Genomic DNA, 21,062 nt, shown 5'->3' on the forward strand with positions numbered 1-21,062 from the left:
AATGCTCTAAGCATTGGTAGGTTAAAGCAACTGTAGAGTGCTGACAGCCTGAGAGTGAAGACGCTCTCGATGGCAAGTTATCAATCTCCTTGTAAATACCCCACAGTTCTTGTATTCTTCAGTCTTCGATTCTCTTTTCCAGCTCATATTCTTCAGAATTTTCATGTATTTTAATTGACATGTTACTATTCTTAATTAAACTTGAAACATTTAGACTCCCGAGATTACGCTTGATGAGTAGCGTCGACACCTTTAGTCAAACTGGACACTGCCTTACGCACCTTCGTCCTTAGGAATGCTCGCAACGGCACACGTGGACCTTCCAAGCCGGTAGGGGCTTTCACCATCAATGCATGCGATGGCGTGTTCTGCCGGAATCCCTATTGGCGGTTAAGCTTGGTGGAGTCTGGAGGAAATCTGCAGCGGATGATGTCGCAGTCTGCCCATCAGTAGTTTTGATTGGCTGTACTTAAAGCGGTGAGGTCCGCAAGTCTGGAGAGTCTGCCGCCAGGTCCCCACTTGTTCTTGGCATTAAACGACTCCTACTTCGGTATTTTGGAGTTGAAGATCTTACTGAGTGGATAGTTGAGATCGTTAGGTTGTAACAGCTGGTACAGTTACGGAGAACAATTACGGAGTACAATTTTCGGATAGAGGGCCATGGATATCTTCGCTCAGTAGCTTTGATGTACCCGAATATTCCTTCAGGAGCTTTACTCTGCAGAGAGCGGAAATGCTGCGGAGATAATCATCGTCCTTCTAGATGCGGTCCTGATGGCAAACCATGGACCCGCCCCGTCGTCATCTTGCAAGTATCTATCCAGATACTAGTGCTTCACTGCTTTCAGAGCTTTCAGTGTTCCGAAAAACAGAGATTTCCCTTTGTCTCTGCGGTAAACGTGGCTCTTACGCCTGCACCTGTAATCTGGCGAGTTGAGGCGCATTTTTCTATTTGACGCATTGATAATTTCGAAATTCGGGCCTGATTACTTCCTTGGCTCTATTTTCTCTCTCTTACAGAGGTACAAGTATTTTCGTCTTGCTTTGGCCACCGATCAATGTGGGTCTCATGGTTCCCATGTCGCCGTGCGCTCTTGGCTTAATTTTCAAGATACGTAAAGGTATCTCCTCCGTATCTAGGTATGGAGTACATAAAATATCTAGTTTAAAAAAAGTATCCATTATTATTCTTACTTCCTTGTTCAAGATCCGAAATAGCGTGACTTGATTTGAGAATCTGGAAAAGTAATCCTGTCATTATTAATGATTTTCTCCCCTGTTCTCGCATGTCCATCCCCCAATGAGGGATCTACATCTTGACGGCGTCAACGCAAACCCTCCACCTATTTCTTTTTGCTCTACTGCTTTAAACCATCTTCATCCCTTCCTCTATCTATCTCCTCTACCTGACCTCCGTTTGCTTTTTTCTCGTTCGTGTTCGAACGCCTCCGCTGGCTAGAAGACGTTCCCCGGCTGGCTCTCTCCCTAAAGCCACACTACGATTCCTTGTTTTATCAACCAAAAAAGTAGCTCCCCCACGCTCACTATCATTTTATTTCCCTCGATTGCTTGTTCATATTGGTTGCCTTTTGATCAGTCTGGACAATATCACTTCCAGCTTAAGCTTTGGGGGCTGATTCGTTGCGGATAGCTAGCAATTCGCATTCTCATCTCCGGATCACGACATCGCTCTTGGCTTTTCTAGATCTTTGCCTTTCCGTCTTATATATCTATCATCGACGCTATGGAGTCTGCTTGAATACACTCATCAACACACCGACTGAGCCAATCTCATCCGTGGCACACGGCTACCCGTTTCAAATTTGAAGGTCTCTGCTCGCCGAACCTTCTCGTCAAGCCCTGCTGAGGTCTGGGCATACTATACCCTCTCCGCCAGACATCTCCTGGTCCATTCGGACGTTCGTCTACGTACACAGCCATCATGTCTGCCGATCTTAAAACCAAAATTGGCCACGGGCTGGCCAAAGGCTTAAGGATCAAGCTTCCCTATCGCGACCCCCTTGGTGCCAATGCTGACCCGGTAACCCGGGGCGAGTCCACGTTCTCCGTTGGCACCGTGGAAACCTATTCCTACGTCGAACCGGAGCCGACCTCGGCTGAATGGCTCAAAGAGCTCTGCCCAACTTGGCAGGATATTGGCCACTACTTCTACAGACTTTTCCCTTTCTTGACTTGGATCACGAGGTACAATATGCAATGGTTTTTGGGAGACCTTGTTGCTGGTAAGCAATCCCTCCTTGCTCCTCAACCCTATTCTTCTGTCTAATCGATTCTCAGGTGTGACTGTTGGAGCCGTGGTCGTTCCCCAGGGTATGGCGTACGCGAAACTTGCTGCCTTGCCTGTTGAATTCGGTCTCTATTCCTCATTTATGGGTGTCTTGATCTACTGGTTCTTTGCTACTTCCAAGGATATTACCATTGGGGTGAGTAACTCTACCTTTTGTTCCCTCCGCAGACTAGTATGCTAACATTGCTTTTAGCCCGTTGCGGTTATGTCTACGCTGGTTGGAACTATCGTCCTCAAAGCTCAGAAAGAGATCCCGGATGTGCACGCTTATACCATCGCATCCGCCATGGCTATCATCTGTGGTGGGATCGTCTGCCTCATGGGTCTCCTCCGTCTCGGTTTCATTGTCGACTTTATCCCACTTCCTGCAATTTCTGCCTTCATGACTGGATCAGCCCTCAATATCTGCTCCGGTCAGGTCAAAGACCTACTAGGCGAGACTGCCAACTTCAATACCCGAGATGCAACCTACAATATCATCATCAACACCCTCAAGAACCTTCCCAGTGCCGGACTGGATGCGGCGATGGGTCTCACTGCCTTGGCCATGCTTTATATCATCCGCTCTGCCTGTAGCTTTGGCGCAAAGCGCTATCCTCAGCGCGCCAAGACCTTCTTCTTCCTGTCTACGCTGCGCACTGTCTTCGTGATCCTATTCTACACGATGATCAGCGCCGCGGTGAACATTCACCGCAAGAAGGCTGCATTTAATCTTCTGGGAAAAGTTCCCCGAGGCTTTCAGCATGCCGCTGTCCCCGTCCTCAATGCCAGAATCATTAAAACGTTTATCGGTGAACTTCCCGCCGCGGTCATCGTCCTTTTGATTGAGCACATTGCCATCTCCAAGTCGTTCGGCCGTGTCAACAACTATACCATAGACCCCTCTCAGGAGCTGGTTGCGATTGGTGTTACAAACCTGCTCGGCCCGTTCTTAGGAGCCTACCCCGCCACTGGATCCTTTTCCCGAACAGCCATCAAGTCCAAGGCGGGAGTGCGAACTCCCTTGGCCGGCTGCATTACCGCAGTTGTCGTGCTGCTTGCCATCTACGCCTTGCCGGCTATGTTCTACTACATCCCCAAGGCATCCCTCGCGGGTGTCATCATCCACGCGGTGGGCGATCTCATTACCCCTCCAAACACCGTGTACCAGTTTTGGCGCGTCTCTCCCTTGGATGCGATCATCTTCTTTATCGGTGTGTTTGTCACCGTGTTCACCTCAATCGAGATTGGAATCTACTGCACTGTCGCTGTTTCCGCAGCCGTTCTGCTGTTCCGCGTTGCGAAAGCTCGCGGCCAGTTTCTGGGAAGGGTCACTATTCACTCGGTCATCGGTGACCATCTTGTGCAAGGTGATGGCAAGTATGGACCGGGCAACGGATATACTCCCGCCGATGGCAAGGGCAACTTGCAACGCTCTATCTTCCTCCCTATCGACCACGCCGATGGAACTAACCCTGAGGTCGAAGTGCAGCAGCCGTATCCCGGCATCTTTATCTACAGATTCTCCGAGGGATTCAACTACCCCAACTGCAACCACTACACCGACTACCTTGTCCAGACAATCTTCCGGCAGACCCGTCGTACGAATCCCTTCTCCTACACCAAGCTTGGCGATCGGCCATGGAACAACCCTGGTCCTCGCCGTGGAAAGGAAGAAGAAGACCGGTCGCATCTGCCGACCCTCCGCGCTGTCATTCTTGATTTCTCGTCCGTCAACAACGTGGATGTGACCTCCGTACAGAATCTGATCGATGTGCGCAACCAATTGGATCTCTATGCCGCTCCACAGACCGTGCAATGGCATTTCGCCCACATCAACAACCGCTGGACCAAGCGAGCCCTGGCCGCCGCCGGTTTCGGCTACCCGACTCCAGCCTCCGAAGATGGATTTCACAGATGGAAGCCTATCTTTAGCGTTGCCGAAATCGAGGGCAGGTCCTCCGCCGCCGCGCTCGCCGAGCTCGTGAACAACCAGCAGGCCCACAAAGCGGAACAGAAGAACGGTGACATCGAAGAGGGTCTCAAGGACAACTCGCATGCAACGGAGCGCGAAACCCACAGCATTGAAACCCCGTCCGACATCAGCAGTACTCATGACGATAAACTGCAGCGCGATCTGACGGAGAGCAAGGCGTACCGGAACCGCCGTAAAGTGGCGCTCGTCCAGGGCCTGAACCGGCCGTTCTTCCATATCGACCTGACCAGTGCACTGCAGAGCGCATTGGCCAACTCGGAGCAGGACCTTCATGTTGATCCTGCTGAGGTGAATGCCACGACTGATGCTTGATTATTGCACCGTCAATGATCTCCCTGGTTGGAGTTGAACGCCGTGCAGCTGTATCTGGATTTTTACCTTACCGCGCATGTTCTGTTTCTGGTTATCAGCGAGTTCAGTTTTGTCTGGGATGGATATCCCAAGGTATACCCCTACAGTCTGGCTTTGTATATAGTCATAGAATCATTGGATACTTGGATATAATATCATGTCAATGAAGACACTATCTCCTGAGACTTCCACTTTTCGTTTTGTTTCTCGTATCTGCGGCGGAACGTCATTGTGGCAGTGCACCGGCCTTCATACCGGGACAGGAGACACTTGGACTGCGCTAATGACACCCGTCGATCCATAAAGCCCGATTCGACAAGAATAGGGTATTCTGATTAGTGGTTAGAGACACTCAATTGTTCGTGTGGCTGACGGTTAATCCAGGGTCTTCTACTTTCGAGAATACGAGAGTTGCCTCTTTGGGAACAGAAACCCCACGACACAATGGCTCCGGTGACAGAAACAACAGAGGTGCTCGTCTATAAAATGATGTATGTCCTCTGCTTTCTTGTTCATCATATCAACCTCTTCTCCTTCTTTTGATAGAAATCGACATAGAGTAACTGTGCTTGCAATCCGATGTTCGCAGCCGCTAAGCACATCTACAACAAGACACGGACACGGTCCAAGTCTGGCGGAGAGAAAAAGCCTCTCTGCCAACACCGCTTACGATCGAGCCAGTCTGCTCCTGCAGCAGACGATGGCTTGTCTGCAGAGCAAACCTCCATAAAGACAGAGGACAAGCACATACTCCCTCAGTCATCCCCAGAAGATGACGGCCCGTGCCACCTCTGCCAACAGCAGCGACGCCAAGACCGCATCTACAGATGGAAACTCATCTGTGGCTTGACGCTCCCATATATCCTGAGCACTCTAGATCTCACGATCGTTGCCACGGCAGTCCCATCCATCGCATCGCATTTCAGTGCGTTCTCCCGTAGCCCTAATCCTCACTTGCGCAACGTGCTCACCTGTACCAGACAAATTTGATGAACTCAACTGGATCGTCACCGCGTTCAMACTAACTTCGACAACATTCATCCCTATCTTCGGACAGCTTGCCGACGTATTCGGTCGGCATGCGGTACTCCAGCTCGCCATGTTCCTGATGCTGGTGGGGAGTACGCTGTGCGCGGCGGCGCAGAGCTGGGGGATGCTTTTGCTGGGGAGGGCGCTGCAGGGGACGAGCTCGGCCGGGATCATGAATATCATTATGATTGTCCTGGCGGACCGCGTTTCGCTGAGAGAAAATGCAAGGAACAATTCGATTTTTGTGTTTGTGGGGGGTTTAGGCTACGGGGTTGGGCCGGTTGTTGGGGGGTAAGTCATCTGGAGAGTCTTAATGATGGTGACGCTGATGCTGATGGTGATGCACAGGTATTTGACTGATGTAAGTCTGAGACTTGGGATTTTCGGGCCTCTGACTGATAAGAATAGAGCAATTGGAGGTACTGCTTTCTGGTGCCCATACCGGTGAGTCAGGTCATCGACGGCAGGATCTGATCTTGGAACTAACCACGTACTTCATAGATTGCTTTTATATCGCATATCGTGATCTTTGTCCTCCTACGCAATGAGCTTGTCGAAGGAACCGTCTTCAAAAAAGGCTCGCGAACGTCTGCCGTGCTTCCAGCCCTGGCAACGCTGGACATCGGCGGGGCAGTCCTGTTCATCTTCGGCGCCGGCCTCATCATCCTGGGCACGGCCTGGGGAGGGCCGACATATCCCTGGTCTTCCCCCGAGGTTCTAGTGCCACTGATTGTGGGCGGCATGTGCTTTGTGCTGTTTTTCGTGTACGAGTACTTCCTCGAGCCAGGCAGATTGTTTGCTCGGATGTTCCCAAAGCAGGTACCCATGCTGCCGTATAGCATGTTCTCCAGACGCGATACGATTTGGCTTGCAGTTTTGGAGCTTTCCAGTGGAGCAGGTACTCATCTCATCTTTTGTTTCCTATGGTTCACAGGTACTGACGCTTGGCGTTGCAGCTATGTACTCCATCTTCTATTTCATCGGCATATACTTCACCCTAGTCGAAGCCTATCCTGCCTCGACAGCAGGTATCAACCTGCTCTACTACATTCCAGGATTAGGAGGTATTTTCTCATGCCCCCTACTCTAACTCCAGGATCAAAGCTAACAGAAAAAGCCGGCGTCTACATCGCCGTCTACCTCTGCAACGTCTACCCAGCCCAGACGTTCTTCACCATCAACACGGGCACAATCACCGAAACCACCGCCTTCGCCGTCCTCATCTGGGCCATCAGCACGCAAAACACCACCCTTATAAACGGGATGATGGTCCTCGCGGGCGCAGGCACGGGGCTCCGTCTCATGCCCATAAACCTGCACACGGCAGGCGTGTGGCCTGAGAAGATCGCCCCGGCGATGTCGCTGATGCGATTTGCGCTGCCGTTTGGCGGAACGCTGGGGTTGACGATTATGGGGAGTGTTTTCAACAATCGGCTTTCGAACAAGAGCAGCGGGAGCGGGGATATGGCCGGGCTGGACGTGCACAACGGGTCTTCGTTGGAGTACATTGCTGGTCTGCCTGAACCGGAGCAGGAGGCTATCCGAACTGCGGGCAAGGAGGCGATCATGTGGGCGTTTATTGCTATCATGCCCCTCATCGGGTTGAGTCTTGCGACGGGATTGGTGATGGGTAATGTATGGATCAAGCCGGAGCGTTCGCGTCAGCGTCAGAAGCAGGCTGGGACCGGGACCGAAGGAGCAGACGAGGGCGGCCATAGCGAGGTCATATACGTTCCGTACCTGTGGGCATTACTTACGGTACCTTCCCTTTCCCCTTCCCTTTGGCCCTTCTCGTCGCCTTTTACAGTAAATACTGACACAGACAGGGCAACGTAAACAGATACAAACACACCAACAAGCCCAAGCCAAGACAAGAAGAGGACACCGAACTCCATCCCCTCCCGCAGAGCCAAGCATATCATAGAGTAGCATAGCATGTACTGTCATTCCAGATAATAATAATAATACACCCTCATCCAAACCCTCCACCACACATCTATCCAACCCCTATCCAATCCAATCCAAGAAAGAAGAGAAAGACATCACCTCAAAACACCCCCGACACCCGCCCACCCAAGAATAAACCCGGAGAGTGCCTCCCCAAGCACCCCGCCCCCAAGCCACACATCCCTCCACGCGCCTCTCCTCCCTCCGTTCCCCTTAACGAACCCCCTCCCATCAATTCCCGCAATCTCTCCCCCAGCACCCGGGAAAAACACACCGGCCCCCTTCCCACCACTCCTCCTGAGAACGAGCAGATGAAACAATCCCGATACAAGCACCGTCCCGAGCAGATAAAACGCGAAGCCGGTGGCCGATTGCAGCGCGAGGATTCCGGCTGTGAGGCCTAGAAGGAAGGAGGTGAGGGAGTGGAGTTGGGAGAGGACCTGTTTCTGTCAATACTACCATTCAGCCAGTTAGACAAGGGGGTGAAGGGAGTCTAACTCTGTTATTATGTTGGACGGACTCCGGGACGAGCGGGTTGATTAGCAGGGAGAGTTCTTGTTTTGTAGCAGGCATTTTCTGTGCTGGTTCTGGTTCTTTCTTTCGAGGTGGTGGTCTTGTGTGTGCTCAATCCAAGTTTGTGTTGGTATGCTGTTGGTTGTGGAATCTTTGATAATGATGTGGATATAATATGGTAATGAGTGAGAGTTCGAAAGTGATGTGTCTACCTCTGGTAAAGTGGTGGGGATCTKGTAAGTTGATACACGGAGGTTGACACCGCTGTCGAAGAGCTCCACCAGCCAATCACAATGCTTGTTACCTCATCTACCTTACCTACCTAGGTCCTACGGATTAAGGAAATTGACTGCACACACTCCATTACGCTTGTAATAACTGCTAGGGACTGCTCAAATCATGTCATATTAATTGATTATGTGCATAACATAACAGTAGTAAATCAAACACTGCACATCCTGGTCAGACAGACCCGTTGCTTTCATAACCCGTTTCCAGACATCGCCAGCACTTGAGACACAACCGGGCCTCTCAAATGCGGCACGCTCTGTTGATCCGTTGATCGGCCGCGTAAAGCCAAAAAGCACGTCACAAAAAGTACATACATCTCTCCTTCCAAAGCTCATTCCAAAGAGATCGCTCATAGGTCGGATCCTGCCACTTATGCCAAGGTCAATCTAGTCAAATTAATGCAGTTGAGAGAATGTTAGAACGAAAAAAGAAATGACAGAAATAAATCCGTGTCATCACGCAATGTTATCAAGTTTTCCTTCGGTCTTGGCCTCCTTGACTTGCTCAAACACCTGTGATCGTCAGTAAATACATCCTGTCAGTTCAAGGGTTGGGCGAGACAAACCTTGAGCATCTTGTTCCGAGCGCCAAGAGCGTTAACACCTCGATCCTCCAGAGCCTTGTCATCGAGTTCAATCAGCTCGGTCCACTTGAGGTCCTTCAGGTTATCCGTGTACTTGTGCAAGCGAAGAGACCTCAGCCAGCTGGGAATATCCTTCAGAAGATTTGGGTCGGTAGGATCCTCTGGCGGCTTGGAGCTGCCACGACGGCCCCGGGGAGAGCGGCCACGAGTGACTTCGGAATGATCAGAGAGGTAGCCCTCATGACCGCCGAGCCCGAACTGGCTGAGACCCAGAGCACCCAATCCATTACCCAGTAACGGATTGTTCGGGTCATAAGCAGCCAGGAAGCCATTGTTTTGCGGTGAGGTGAAGCCCATTGCTCCAAGCGCGCCTCCCTGCATGGCAATGCCTGGGGAGGTCGGGCGGGACCGTCGACCCGCCATCGCCGCCTGCTGTTGAGCTTGCAACGCAGCTAACTGTTGGGCGTTCAAAAGCTGTCCCGCAACTAGATGATTCGCTCCCGGAAGACCGGGGCTTGCAAGTCCGCCTTGCACCATGGTCTGGTTGACATTGGTGTTGGCAGATCTGCCCTGTCCATCGTTTGAGCGAGCACGGCGGTACTTGCGTGCATCATCCAGGGCGATGCGGTTGTTGACCGTCGACAAAGCGGCCAGCTTCATCGCGGTGGCATTCGCGACCATATCGGCCTGCGAGTTGGGCGGTTGGTGCACCTGCTGACCGAAGGTCGCTGTCATCGGAGTGTTGGTCATGGAGGCCCAGCTGGCATTTCCAACATTGTACGGCGACAGCAGGGGTGCCTCGATCTCAGGAGCGGGGATGGTGGCCGTCTGGGTGGGTAGCGGAGAACGCAGGCCCGACGAGGCCTGGCTGAACTGTCCCATCGGCTGCTGACCAGATGAAGACTTGGGCCGGGCAATAGGCGGTTGAGGCTCATTACCTCGTTGAGCCCATGGCGAAGCGGGAGCCTGACCCAGGTTGTCTGTGTTGTCCGGGGCGGAGATTGTCGGTGCAACAAACGAGGAGCGGTCGCCATAAACAGCGCTATTGCGGTTGGAAGGCGGAGCGTTGCCGGTTTGCTGCGTGAACTCGGCCTTCTTCTTGGCGATGGCCGCGGCCGCATCGGGGAACATGGCATTAATGGTCGAAGAGTCCAAACCCGAGTTGCGCTTGGCACCAGGGGACGGCGGAGGGCGACCCAAGGAGTTGCGGGAGCTGTCAATGTTCAACTTTGACATCGCATCGTTCAACCGGTTAGACATTGCGTCTACGGAACAGGTCAGCCGCAAGTATAGGTCAGGGATCTAAGCAGCTCTACATACCCTTCTCACCAAAATTGGCGGGTGACAAGAGCCCCGACATTGGGTGACTTTTGGCCATCTGCTGCAGGACCTGAATGAAGAATCGGATCTGCACCTGCGTTGTCTGCTGCAGCAGAGCATAAAGAGCGGCGGTTCTCTCGGCCTCACTGAGGACGCGGAACCATTGTTCGATAGCACTCAACTCATCCTTGAAGTCCTGGTCAAGTGTGGCAGCCGCCATCTCCTCCAGAGTAGTCTCGTATTGATCGATATCGGCGAGCCACTGCTGAGCTGCACGATCCAATGGATCCTCCGCATTGTTCTGAGCCTGAGACTGCTGGTTAAAGTACACCTCCGACGACGGGCGGATGCTGCGAGACGACAGCGGAGACGGGAAGCCTGACATATCGGCCGACGCGCGTAGCTGGTGAGAACCTAGGTTCCGAGAAGACGACGGTGGACGAAGGGACGACTTGGAGGCGTCCGGAGTGCTGTTACGGTTGCCGATGATGTGGCTAGCCATTAGGGCAATCGAATGATCGACGCGCACGGTGATAGCGTAATTCTTTTTGGTTGAGTTGTTACAGCACTGGTGCGTGAAGAAGAAGTATTACTGCAAAACACCTGCAGTACCTGCTGAGTTTGCGCGAGAAAGAAACTCCAAACTTGAACGACAACGGAAAAGAGGCCGTATCACAATACAACAGAAGGTCGCCGAGAATCTCTCTAAGGATGGAGACACGTTTTTGCAATGGCGAAGAAACCCAACCGCGATAGCTCTAGGCGACAACGATCGGGGCACAGACCAAGCCAGTGGCTGCACTACTTGATTCGAGACTCTGCCGATTACGGATCGAACCGAAAGGGTATCGAAGGATTTTGTTCAAGGATGTGTGAGGTCTCGCGTCGGGGATATCGTCGTCGTCGGTAGGAGTTGTGCAAGGCGTAGCGGACCGAGAGTCGGAATACTGTCAGTGGTGATTTTGTAGTAGTAGGCTACCGTTTGGAAATTTTTTTCGCGTGGTATATTTTTGTCTCTTTTTTAACGAAAGGATGTCAGGACCAACTGCAATAGTGTGTCAAACACAACAAGCAGAGACCTGAATCATCAAAGGAAAAAGAAAAAAGGAAAGTGAGAAAAGCACAAAAGGGTGAAAGGGAGAGGGAGGAGACTAGAGATGATGGAGGATGGAAGAGGGATGGAAGAAGGAGAGAGATGGAGGAAAAGAAGAGAGAGGAAGAAAGGAAGAGGAAGAGTTTCCAGTTTGAGGAGACGTCGAGGCTTTTTCTGGTTGGGCGCTTTTGGTCGCTTTTTTTCCTTGGGTCAGCCATCTGCTAGTCACAGCACCGAGGGACTACGCAAGGAAGCTTCCATCTCTTCTGCTGTGATCCTGTGACTATCCAGAATTTCTTTCATCTCTTTGAGACTTACTTTGTACCTTCTTCACGGCAGTCCATCATCTACATTGCTGTGGTTTCATCAGTCTGGTGAAGTCCGAGGAATCTCCTGCCCAATCAGACCGCTCGCTTGCTGTTAGCAGCTCGCATGTTATAGATAGTGGGGATCTGTTGCTATGAATTAAGCTCATGAGGATCCTTTCTGTCTTTCCTTTTATCCTCTTTCGAATCAACCTCGTGGAAACCAACCAGCAGTGTCTGCGTCGAAACGAGTCTGACGCGCCTTGAATGAATGTGGAGACAAGGGACAGTACTCTACTCGGCTCACTTGGATACATGCTATCAGATACGTCCAGCACTGTAGTTGAGTTGCTCTGAGACCTCCTTGTGATGCTGTGTCAGTCTAGTCTACCCCTGGTGATACATTCGCATTCTGTATGCTTGTGGGAATCTGCACCTGGTCATCTCTGAGCTTATCACCACTACTCTCCTGCGTTCATGGACTGCGATCTATTTGATTTTCTCTGCAACGTCACAGACCCAGGTGGATAGTTTATATCGGACACTTTGAAGATGGAATATCCCGGTGATGGAAATGGGTCCGACCGGCCCCCTCAGTCTCAGGAGCCCGCCTATCCTGACATTGATGAGACGATGCAGTACCCTTGGCAAGGTACTCAGCCAGCCGTCGCGGGCGGATCCTCACTCCATTCCGTAATTGATCCTCGCCTTTACAAGGATCTGTTCTCGCGGAATGCCTCGCAGCTACCTGGCCAGCAAGCTATGGATTACGAGGACGAGGAGGATGCACAGGAGTATTCGCAAATGGATGACTCGGCAGAGGACTCCACTTATGAATTTTCAGCAGAAGAATCTTCAACGTCAGTTTGTTCATCTGAATCGCCTTGGCCCTGATTACTGACGTTTTTTTCAGGGAAGAGGAGCCTTCAGACGTAGATGAGAATGTGGCAGAGGAAGGCGATGATGATTCGGTCGGTCGGAGACGACGCCGCAGAAGAGGCACGGGGCCCTTTTCTGGACGATGGGGCGCCCGTGGTGGGAAAGGAATTAAGAGAGGACCTCGTAAGCCGCTGGAGCCCAGTGCGGAATTCAAGATGCTACACTCGGAGGCTACCTCGGCCTTTATCGATGGCGACTATGAAACCGCTATTGATCTTGTGAAGCGGGCGATCCATATCAACCCTGAGATGTTTGCTGCCCACTCGCTGCTGTCGGAGATCTTCCTAGCGCAGGGCCAGAAGGACAAAGCTCTAACGGCGCTGTTCAGCGGCGCTCATACGCGACCCAGGGATGCATCGGTATGGTTCAAGGTAGCGCAAATGATACTTGATCGAGCCGGTGATGATCGCCCAGCAGCCCTGAGCGATGTCATCTATTGCCTGAGTCGTGTCATTGATATTGAACCCAAGAACTACAATGCGAGGTTTCAGAGAGCTGCAGTCTATCGAGAGTTGGGCCATAACGGCCGGGCTGTCACCGAGTACGAAAGAATCCTCAAAGAACTTCCGCATAATCCAAGGGCTTTACGAAATTTGGCAGAAGCCTACATTGATCTCAACGAAATTCAGAAGGCTGTAGATCAGTGGACGGACAGCGTTGAGTACTACAAATCCTTTGAGCCGGAAGATGTTCCCGACTTTTCCTGGTCTGATGTCAACATATACGCCGAATTGTTCAGCTATCTAGGACGATATGAAGAAGGATTAAAAGCTCTTAAGTCTGTCTCGCGATGGCTTCTTGGTCGCCGGGATGATAACATGTGGGAAAATTTCAACGAAGACGACCGCGAATGGGATGCAAACGATTCTCCTAGGCGCATCAAAGTCGACGGTTATATTCCAGGACGTTGGCCGCGAGATTCGTATGGGTTGGGCCTTCCTCTTGAACTTCGGATCAAGCTTGGTCTATTTCGCCTGAGGATGGGCTACGATCACAAGGATGAAGCTCTTGTAAGTGCAGATGGTTAACGCCGCTTGTTGATCTCAGATCATTCTGACCAAGTCACAGCATCATTTCTCATGGTTGAACCCGGAAGACACCTCCGAAGGAGCTAGACTCTATGACTATGGCGACCTCTTCCGTGAGGTTGCTGATGCGCTCAAGGAAGTTGGTTTGTTGGGGGACGCGCTGCGGTATTATACACCAATCCAGCAGACTACCGAGTATGCCGACATCAGCTATTTCATGGCTATGGGAGACTGCTTCATGCGGTTGGGCAACATTGAAGAAGCTGAGAACTGCTATCTTACGGTGGCAGAATATGATGCAAGAAACATAGAATCGCGTGCACAGCTCGCAAAGCTGTACGAGAGCATCGGAATGACTGAACAAGCGCTGAAGTACGTCAACGAAGCCGTCCTGCTTGGGCGACAGGAAACCAGAACTCATCGCCGGAGAAAGGATACTCGGTTGGAACAGCTCGCGCTGGAGTTCAGAACCGAGACCGATCCGGAACTACCAGGTCTGAGAATTGCCGTACCGCCTGAACATGCTGAAGGACTGGCCCCGACGCTTACCACCACTTCCGTAAGCGCTACGAAGAGAAATATCCAAGAAGCGGAGGGAGAAAGGACAGAGCTTGTCCAATTTTTGTATGGGAAGTTGCTGGATATTCACCCAAGGGTCAAAGAGGGCAATGCCGAAGCCATCGAGGACTGGCTTGACATCGCGGATGCTTTGCTACGTGAGTTTCGCTCCAATAAGGTGTTTTATCCTTTCCAACGCAACATCGTCTTTCTCGGCTATTCAAGGGAAGCACAAAGGAAGGCGGGAAAGTATAAAAATCGTACTCTCATGGATGAGATGCAGGAAATGGCAAGTCGTCTTCAGGAATCTTTAGGTATGTAGAGAAACGCGCTCCGAAATGACATGGTCCGGCTTAGCTTACATTTATAACAGGCACAGTTACCGAAGAGCCTCTTCAGGATGCTGTACCGACCGACTACCATGGTATCAGCTTCGATGAGTGGCTGGACTTGTTCCTGCAGTACGCTCTTGTAGTCTCAGGCCAAGGGGAGCCTGACGAAGCCTACGATAGTCTTGCAGCCGCTGCAGATGCCAGTATTTGGTATCACTCGAAACCTTGCACTCGCCTGATCCACGTCTGCTGGTTTAGTGAGTAGCCCCCGCACCTTGGTGCCGCTTGACGGTATACTGACCCGTACAGCATGTGCTTTGAGGGCGCAGGACGAGGAAACGCTTGCAAATGAAGCACGCTGGTTCATCAAAGAGTATCAGTTTGTCACAGACACATATCGCTTATTCTCCATGCTGAGCCGTCTCTGCGGCGACCCTCACCGGTCTCTCTTCCATTCCTCACCGAACATGAAATTCATGCTGCGGCAGATCAAGGCCATGGACTTTTCCATCCCGGATGGCCCCAATGACTCCAGACCCAGCAAAGCAGTTCGCGAGTCAATCTACAAGGAGCGTGCGACGCTTACCACACGCGACGAGTCAGGCGAAGCCATTCCCGCTGACCAACTGGACGTTGCCCTGCTTGTGCTATATGGCCACATCCTATATTCCGGCAACAGTTTCTACCCAGCTCTCAACTACTTTTTCCGCGCATACGATCTCGACGACCAGAACCCTGCTGTCCTCCTCTCCATAGCCCTCTGCTACATCCACCACTCGCTCAAACGTCAGTCCGACAACCGCCACTACCTCATCATGCAGGGTCTTTCATTCATGCACGAATACCGTCGCGTTCGCGAGCGAAAGGGAAGCCTCCTCCAGGAACGGCAGGAAATGGAGTTCAACTTTGCGCGCGTATGGCATCTACTTGGCCTCGCGCATCTCGCCATCGAAGGTTATCAGCGTGTCCTGGCGCTTGGGGAGCAGATCCAGACGGAATCTCAGGGTAAGGTGTCTCAGCCATTGACCACGAACACGGGCCCAGCGGACGGTAGCGACGTCGTAATGGAGGATACGGACCACGCTGGGCAAGTTGGGATTCCGTTCGTGGAGGACTTCTCGCGCGAAGCTGCCGTTGCGCTACAGAATGTTTTCGCGTTGAGCGGCGACCTCGAGTCAGCGCGGGAGGTGACGAGTAAATTCTTGGTTATATGATGCTCGGCTTCGAAACCCATGAACGAATTGTACTATACTGGTTACTATGAACGACGCAACGAACATTATATCTCTACTAAGGTCGGCGCCTGTGCCTGCGATATACACTGATTTGAGCCTGTTTTGATACTGTAACAATGCTATCTTTTTGATACGATATGCCTGATATTGGGCTATTCATGAAAATTGGCGAAATACCGACATCTTCCCAGTCCATGCTTATATCCAAGTACGAGATAAATATCTGCCTTGTACTTCTACCTGCAGGTGCCCACTGTTACTTACCACGAAGCATTATCTGCTGCGCCAGCTACCTATTTCTCAAGCTCCTACATAACATGTGACAATATACACAATTCAATTCCATACTAGGACCAAGTATCAAAAACGATATGTTAATGAGTACGACAGCAAGGTATCAAGTGATGATTGCAAACAATAATACAATAAATCGATCTACTCTAGAGGGTATGTCATACGCCAAAACGTCACACCACATGTTCAAAAGAAATGGCACTATGCGACCGGGAGCCCTTCTCCCTTCGCGAAGATTCCCGAAGATCGACCACGCATGGTGACCTGGCGGCCGCTAACACCGTTGCCGACTAGCCACCAGCCATCCATGCAGGCATCCGGAAACAGAAATCGATGATGGAATGGAAGGACAGAAGACAGGGGCACTCTATTTGGCTACTGAGTCCTCATCGGCGTACATGTCCGAATCGTCGAAGAACACGGCTGACTGGCGCCGCATTTCCTCGAACAGGCTGCTTCGTCGCGCGTCTGGGGTGTGTGGGCGAGACGAACTTGCAGACAGGCTGTCTGAGACTTCCGTGTAATGTGACTCATCTTTGTAATCCGACTGGCGCTCCGGGAAGCTCTGGTCGAGACGCTCCACCATCCGGTCTGCATGTTCCTGTGCACGGTCCTGGCGTCGGCGAGATAGGATCGGTGACATCACCCTTCCTCCGCCCGGGGAACACAGTTGCAGACCCTGCATGATGGCGTTTTCGATTTTGAGCCTGTTCTTGATAAATTGAATCTTCGGGAAAGCGCTTTGCTTGCCCGCGTGAAGCATGCGTGCTAGTCGCTCAGGACTAGGGTCCGATAGTATGTGGTAGAAGTCGGAGGGGACGCTCTTAGGCCAGATCGTGATGGTGCCGCTAAATTTCTGCAGCCAGATCTCACTCCAGTCCTGGCCCATGGGTCGAGGCAGGAGCTCGAGATGGCGGAGGACTCTAAGCCATTTATTCATATCGAGTTTGATATATTGTTCAATCGCTGACCCCAGAAACCCTCCGCGCCACCCGCGGCCTTTACGATGCGTGACAGGCCGGCCGACGGATCCTCGGGAATTGAAGAAGAAGAGGTTGATATGCGGATTGACCTATCCAAATGACTTCGTTAGAATATGTTACTAATGACACAATGCAAGCAGGACTTACCTGTGATACTATAGTAAAATTTACGTTAAAATGCAGATTCAAAGCCTTGATAGGTATATCCGTCCGCAAACTGCCGTCCTTCCACTTGTGTCCGAAAGAATACGGAGCCAGTGTTCCATCACGCTTCTTGGTCATTAGAACAACCGGGTTTAGAATACCAGGAACTGCTGCGGACGCAAGGACTGCGCTCCAGATGACACAATCAGGCGAGGTGAGATAGTTTGCAAGAATCGTCGGTGAATGAGGGTCAGACGGAACACAGGAAACATTTAATATACGCCCCGTTCTCTCGTAGGCTTCTCGGAATGTCGTCGAGCCCCTGCAAAACCAGCTACACTGGCGAGCCCAATCCAGAGTGTCAAACCTGGCCCCCGTTCGCCACCAACGACGTACCCACGTTGTAAAGCCCTCATGACACGCCCTGATCCTATGAGCCAGAGCCGGGATGAGCAGCTGTTTCAGTTCCTCATCAGTCCTAGTAGCGACTAGAGCGGCAACCAAGGCTCCCCCTGACGTTCCTGTAATGATCTCGGGTAAGACGTCGTTATCGAGCAGGGCCCGGATCACACCAAAATGGTAATAGGCAAATGTGGCACCGCCAGATAGGCAGAGAGCCGTGCGACCGAAGTTGGTGTCCAGATGCTTGAAATGCTGATACTTGTCCTCATTTGGGATCTGTTTACTATCCAGGACTAGCCGGATACAAGAGTGGACTTCATCAATGTACTCCTGCACGAGATCTTTCGTCCCTGAATATGTTTCACTGTACAGTCGAGGATTTTCCACGCCTGCGAAGTTGTTCTTCACGCATGCTTCGAGCAGGAAGCAAAGCTCTTCGACAGCAGGCGGATTACTCAGGCCTGAGCGTCCATTCTGCATCTCCGTCTCGGCTGCCTTTCTAGTTTGCTTCAGCTGTGCAACCACTTTATTGATGGTAAGATGGTCGTAGTAAGCATATTCGTCCGTTTCCTTCCACTTGAGATTTCCGAGGTAAGTATCGAGGGCCTGTGCTGCTTTCAGCCAGTCTTGATAGTTCGTCTGGATGGAGAGCTCCCTCCTGAGTCGCTCCCTCTGGCCTCGCCACGTCACACATTGCTCATATAGGAAGATATACAAGCGCGTCAGTGCATATGTGAAGCCGAGGACCGTAATCCATGCGAAAACCGTGAATAGGAATGGCCACTTCAAGACCGTGTAGAGAACACCTTCTCGCGTTTCATCTTTGCTTCTCCTCGGTTTGGTTCGACGACTTTTCCGAACTCGTTGATTCACTGGACGCCAGTCATTGAGCGCAACTAGAGGAGAGGCTTCGGGGGCATTCAGCGCCTTCTCGAACTGCCGGAGGTCATCCGGGTTGATAAACTCCCGGTCATAGTCGGGAAGTGTATTGGGATCGTATATGTCGCGAGTTGCAGACTTCTCATCCGATGTCATTGTTGGAAATCATTCATAATGGGTAGGTAGAAGGAAGAAGAGACGTTGCTAAGATGTTGTCTCCAAGCCTGTTGCAAGCCACAACCAACTGACATCGACGTCAGACGGTATCACCGCCCCACGGATCAGCAAAGCAAGCCACAATTCCATTTCCAGGTTAGTAAGTGGTGTGGCTGATGAGCTCTAAGCTTTCCTTGTACTAGTGCAGATAATCATATCAAATGACTAATCAGCTAGGCGGAAGAAGATAACCTTCTGATAAAACCCCGCTCACTGACGGTCCGAAAACACAGGACCACGGATCTGTCAATTTAACGCTTACAGGGGTGAGGGCAAGGGCTCAGATAAAGACAGGCCGAAACTGTAGACCAAACGACGGAGTACCTACGGAGTATCGACGTCGAAGATGTTCTTTTTTTGCGTAGGGGCGGTTACTAGGCTATCTGCAGCTTGTATTCGCTCTCTAGCACCAACTGAACGCTCCAAACAACGGACACCTTAGTGACGGGAAATCAGGATAGCTAGCATTTTGATCAGCCATCTACTGCTCTCAGTCACTGCCAGGATGACCGATTTTGCCTCACACACACTTGATACTTTTTTGAGACTTCAGCAGGTCCATGTTAGCCACCATCAAAGCATTTGCTGCGCATGTCTGATCTGTATGGCCAAAGTTGCTGATAGATCGGCAATGCAGAACGCAACCCTGACACATCTTTACCCGTATTGCTCTTGATCTTCGAAGCCAAAGCATGGTGCGCATACCCCCCTATATCACGTGTGTGTACACTTGGCAATGCATTCCACGCAAGTTACCCCGGATCTTACCTTCTAATCTGGGGCACATTGGAATGCGTCCTGTACACGCATACATTCACAGCCCACGCGATATCCAAGGCAATGCGCATGTCTAGGCAACAGATTAGCTGGGTTTAGAATGCGTGGCGTGAAGGGAGTACTACTCCGTAAACATCATCAAACAAACCCCGGCAACGGACCACTACCTAATTGATAGTCAGCCAGACAGTCGCATACATACCATTGGTTACCCCAGTTTTAGCCTACGACACCAAACAAAGAGCGCGCTGCAGTCAGCCATTGGTGATACATAGCTATGTTTTGGACATGACACCGCCCATGAGGGGTCTCTCCATTCGGAAGAAGAGAGCCATCCGCATCAACAAAGCACCGCAGCATTAGCGGCCCAAATCTCAACCACATAACCAGCGTTTACGTAGTCTACGCAGAATACTCAGTAATGAGGAAGAAATCTTCTTGAAGAGTTCAGCGGGGTCAGGAACATTGATCAGCAAGACTGAAATATCAAGCAAGCCTCATACATCATCCTCAAGCATTGCGGGATATCTAAATGCGGTACTCCGGACAAAGGAAATTTTCACTGGCGGGACTCCCTCTAGTGCAAGGCGACAAGCATACCCTGAAGGAACCAATGTATGCGCTGAAGATAGCGATGGTTCGATCCGATAAGATCGGCCCAAGAATGTGCTATGCTTACTGGCTCGGCTCAAGCATCATCGAGGCGAATGATTTGCAGCTACTGCTTGATATCCTGCCTAGCGTTGCAGACACGACCCCGCTGGTATAAAGTTGGGAAATAGTATACGGTGTGCCAACAATTACCTATTGACGTAGGTATGGACTTCCTTGAGGAAACAGCGGTGGCGATTGATACCACCACTTGAGATGGAAGGAATTGGGGCTAATGTGTGCCTTGGTAGATGCAGCAGTAGCGTGCTCGACTTAGCGTGCTCGGCTTGTTGCCGCTTCCACAGGATGCTGGCCGTAAATGGTCCCCTATAACGTAGACTGGAGAGGCCTCCAGAGGCAGAAAAAGAAAAGCGTCCAGGTCATTCACTTGATTTGTTCCACCTGGCTTTTACTCAGCTATGATGCTATCCGCAAAATATTGAAGCCCGGCAAATAGTACCCAGAAGTCCTCTGCCGAAGCTCGACTTCTCAGAAAGGGAATCAATACAGTCATCCAGCTTTCTCGTCCGTAGAGTGTAACTCTGTTTACATCAGGTAATTCAACCAAGTTTATTCGCTTAACGCGCGATAGCCGCTTGGTGTTGGGAAATACTACCTCACACCCCGGCCGCCGTTAAGCACTGTCCTTTTTCGAGGAATCTACTCCGTATTTTCCGAACTGTTACTAAACAAAGGACAATCACCTTGCCAGAAACAGCAGCCTGCATGGGTCTTAATCTTAATTGTGCCCTCCCCTCCATGGAACGGCCGCACCACCCAATCGCACTCGTGATCCGGCCTGTTACGCCGGATGTCTTCCTCTTTCTGACTCGTGCATGAAGATCGGTCATTTTTCACGGCCTTGGTATGATGGTATGTGCACGAAGACATATGTAGGCATCGTTACCA

General features: G+C 51.3%; 6 protein-coding genes across 6 annotated transcripts; 3 read left to right on the forward strand and 3 right to left on the reverse strand.

Annotated features, from left to right (window-relative positions):
• Positions 1-1,942: 1,942 nt before the first annotated feature.
• Asppvi_003255 (SLC26/SulP family anion transporter) lies at positions 1,943-4,595 on the forward strand (the record flags this gene model as incomplete). Its single annotated transcript, XM_043299223.1, has 3 exons — positions 1,943-2,243; positions 2,299-2,444; positions 2,502-4,595. 3 exons carry the CDS (start codon positions 1,943-1,945, stop codon positions 4,593-4,595), a joined length of 2,541 nt encoding a protein of 846 aa, XP_043155158.1.
• Positions 4,596-5,213: 618 nt separating this feature from the next.
• Positions 5,214-7,597, forward strand: mfs56 (putative MFS multidrug transporter; the record flags this gene model as incomplete). The annotated part of the gene is made up of 8 exons (XM_043299224.1): positions 5,214-5,559; positions 5,615-5,954; positions 6,012-6,024; positions 6,072-6,107; positions 6,165-6,561; positions 6,620-6,727; positions 6,775-7,421; positions 7,490-7,597. 8 exons carry the CDS (start codon positions 5,214-5,216, stop codon positions 7,595-7,597), a joined length of 1,995 nt encoding a protein of 664 aa, XP_043155159.1.
• Positions 7,598-7,705: 108 nt separating this feature from the next.
• Positions 7,706-8,183, reverse strand: Asppvi_003257 (EMC6 family protein; the record flags this gene model as incomplete). Its single annotated transcript, XM_043299225.1, has 2 exons — positions 7,706-8,050; positions 8,109-8,183. The coding sequence occupies 2 exons, from the start codon at positions 8,181-8,183 to the stop codon at positions 7,706-7,708; spliced, it is 420 nt and encodes a 139-aa protein (XP_043155160.1).
• A 686-nt stretch (positions 8,184-8,869) lies between these two features.
• Positions 8,870-10,819, reverse strand: Asppvi_003258 (RNA-binding protein VTS1; the record flags this gene model as incomplete). The annotated part of the gene is made up of 3 exons (XM_043299226.1): positions 8,870-8,926; positions 8,980-10,262; positions 10,318-10,819. The coding sequence occupies 3 exons, from the start codon at positions 10,817-10,819 to the stop codon at positions 8,870-8,872; spliced, it is 1,842 nt and encodes a 613-aa protein (XP_043155161.1).
• A 1,448-nt stretch (positions 10,820-12,267) lies between these two features.
• On the forward strand, positions 12,268-15,786 carry Asppvi_003259 (tetratricopeptide repeat protein; the record flags this gene model as incomplete). Its single annotated transcript, XM_043299227.1, has 5 exons — positions 12,268-12,575; positions 12,629-13,664; positions 13,723-14,554; positions 14,614-14,829; positions 14,882-15,786. The coding sequence occupies 5 exons, from the start codon at positions 12,268-12,270 to the stop codon at positions 15,784-15,786; spliced, it is 3,297 nt and encodes a 1,098-aa protein (XP_043155162.1).
• Positions 15,787-16,468: 682 nt separating this feature from the next.
• On the reverse strand, positions 16,469-18,665 carry Asppvi_003260 (patatin-like phospholipase domain-containing protein; the record flags this gene model as incomplete). Its single annotated transcript, XM_043299228.1, has 2 exons — positions 16,469-17,173; positions 17,232-18,665. 2 exons carry the CDS (start codon positions 18,663-18,665, stop codon positions 16,469-16,471), a joined length of 2,139 nt encoding a protein of 712 aa, XP_043155163.1.
• Between the last annotated feature and the right edge of the window lie 2,397 nt (positions 18,666-21,062).

Source organism: Aspergillus pseudoviridinutans (genome assembly GCF_018340605.1).
Source record: "Aspergillus pseudoviridinutans IFM 55266 DNA, scaffold_2, whole genome shotgun sequence".
NCBI classification, from domain to species: Eukaryota; Fungi; Ascomycota; class Eurotiomycetes; order Eurotiales; family Aspergillaceae; genus Aspergillus; species Aspergillus pseudoviridinutans.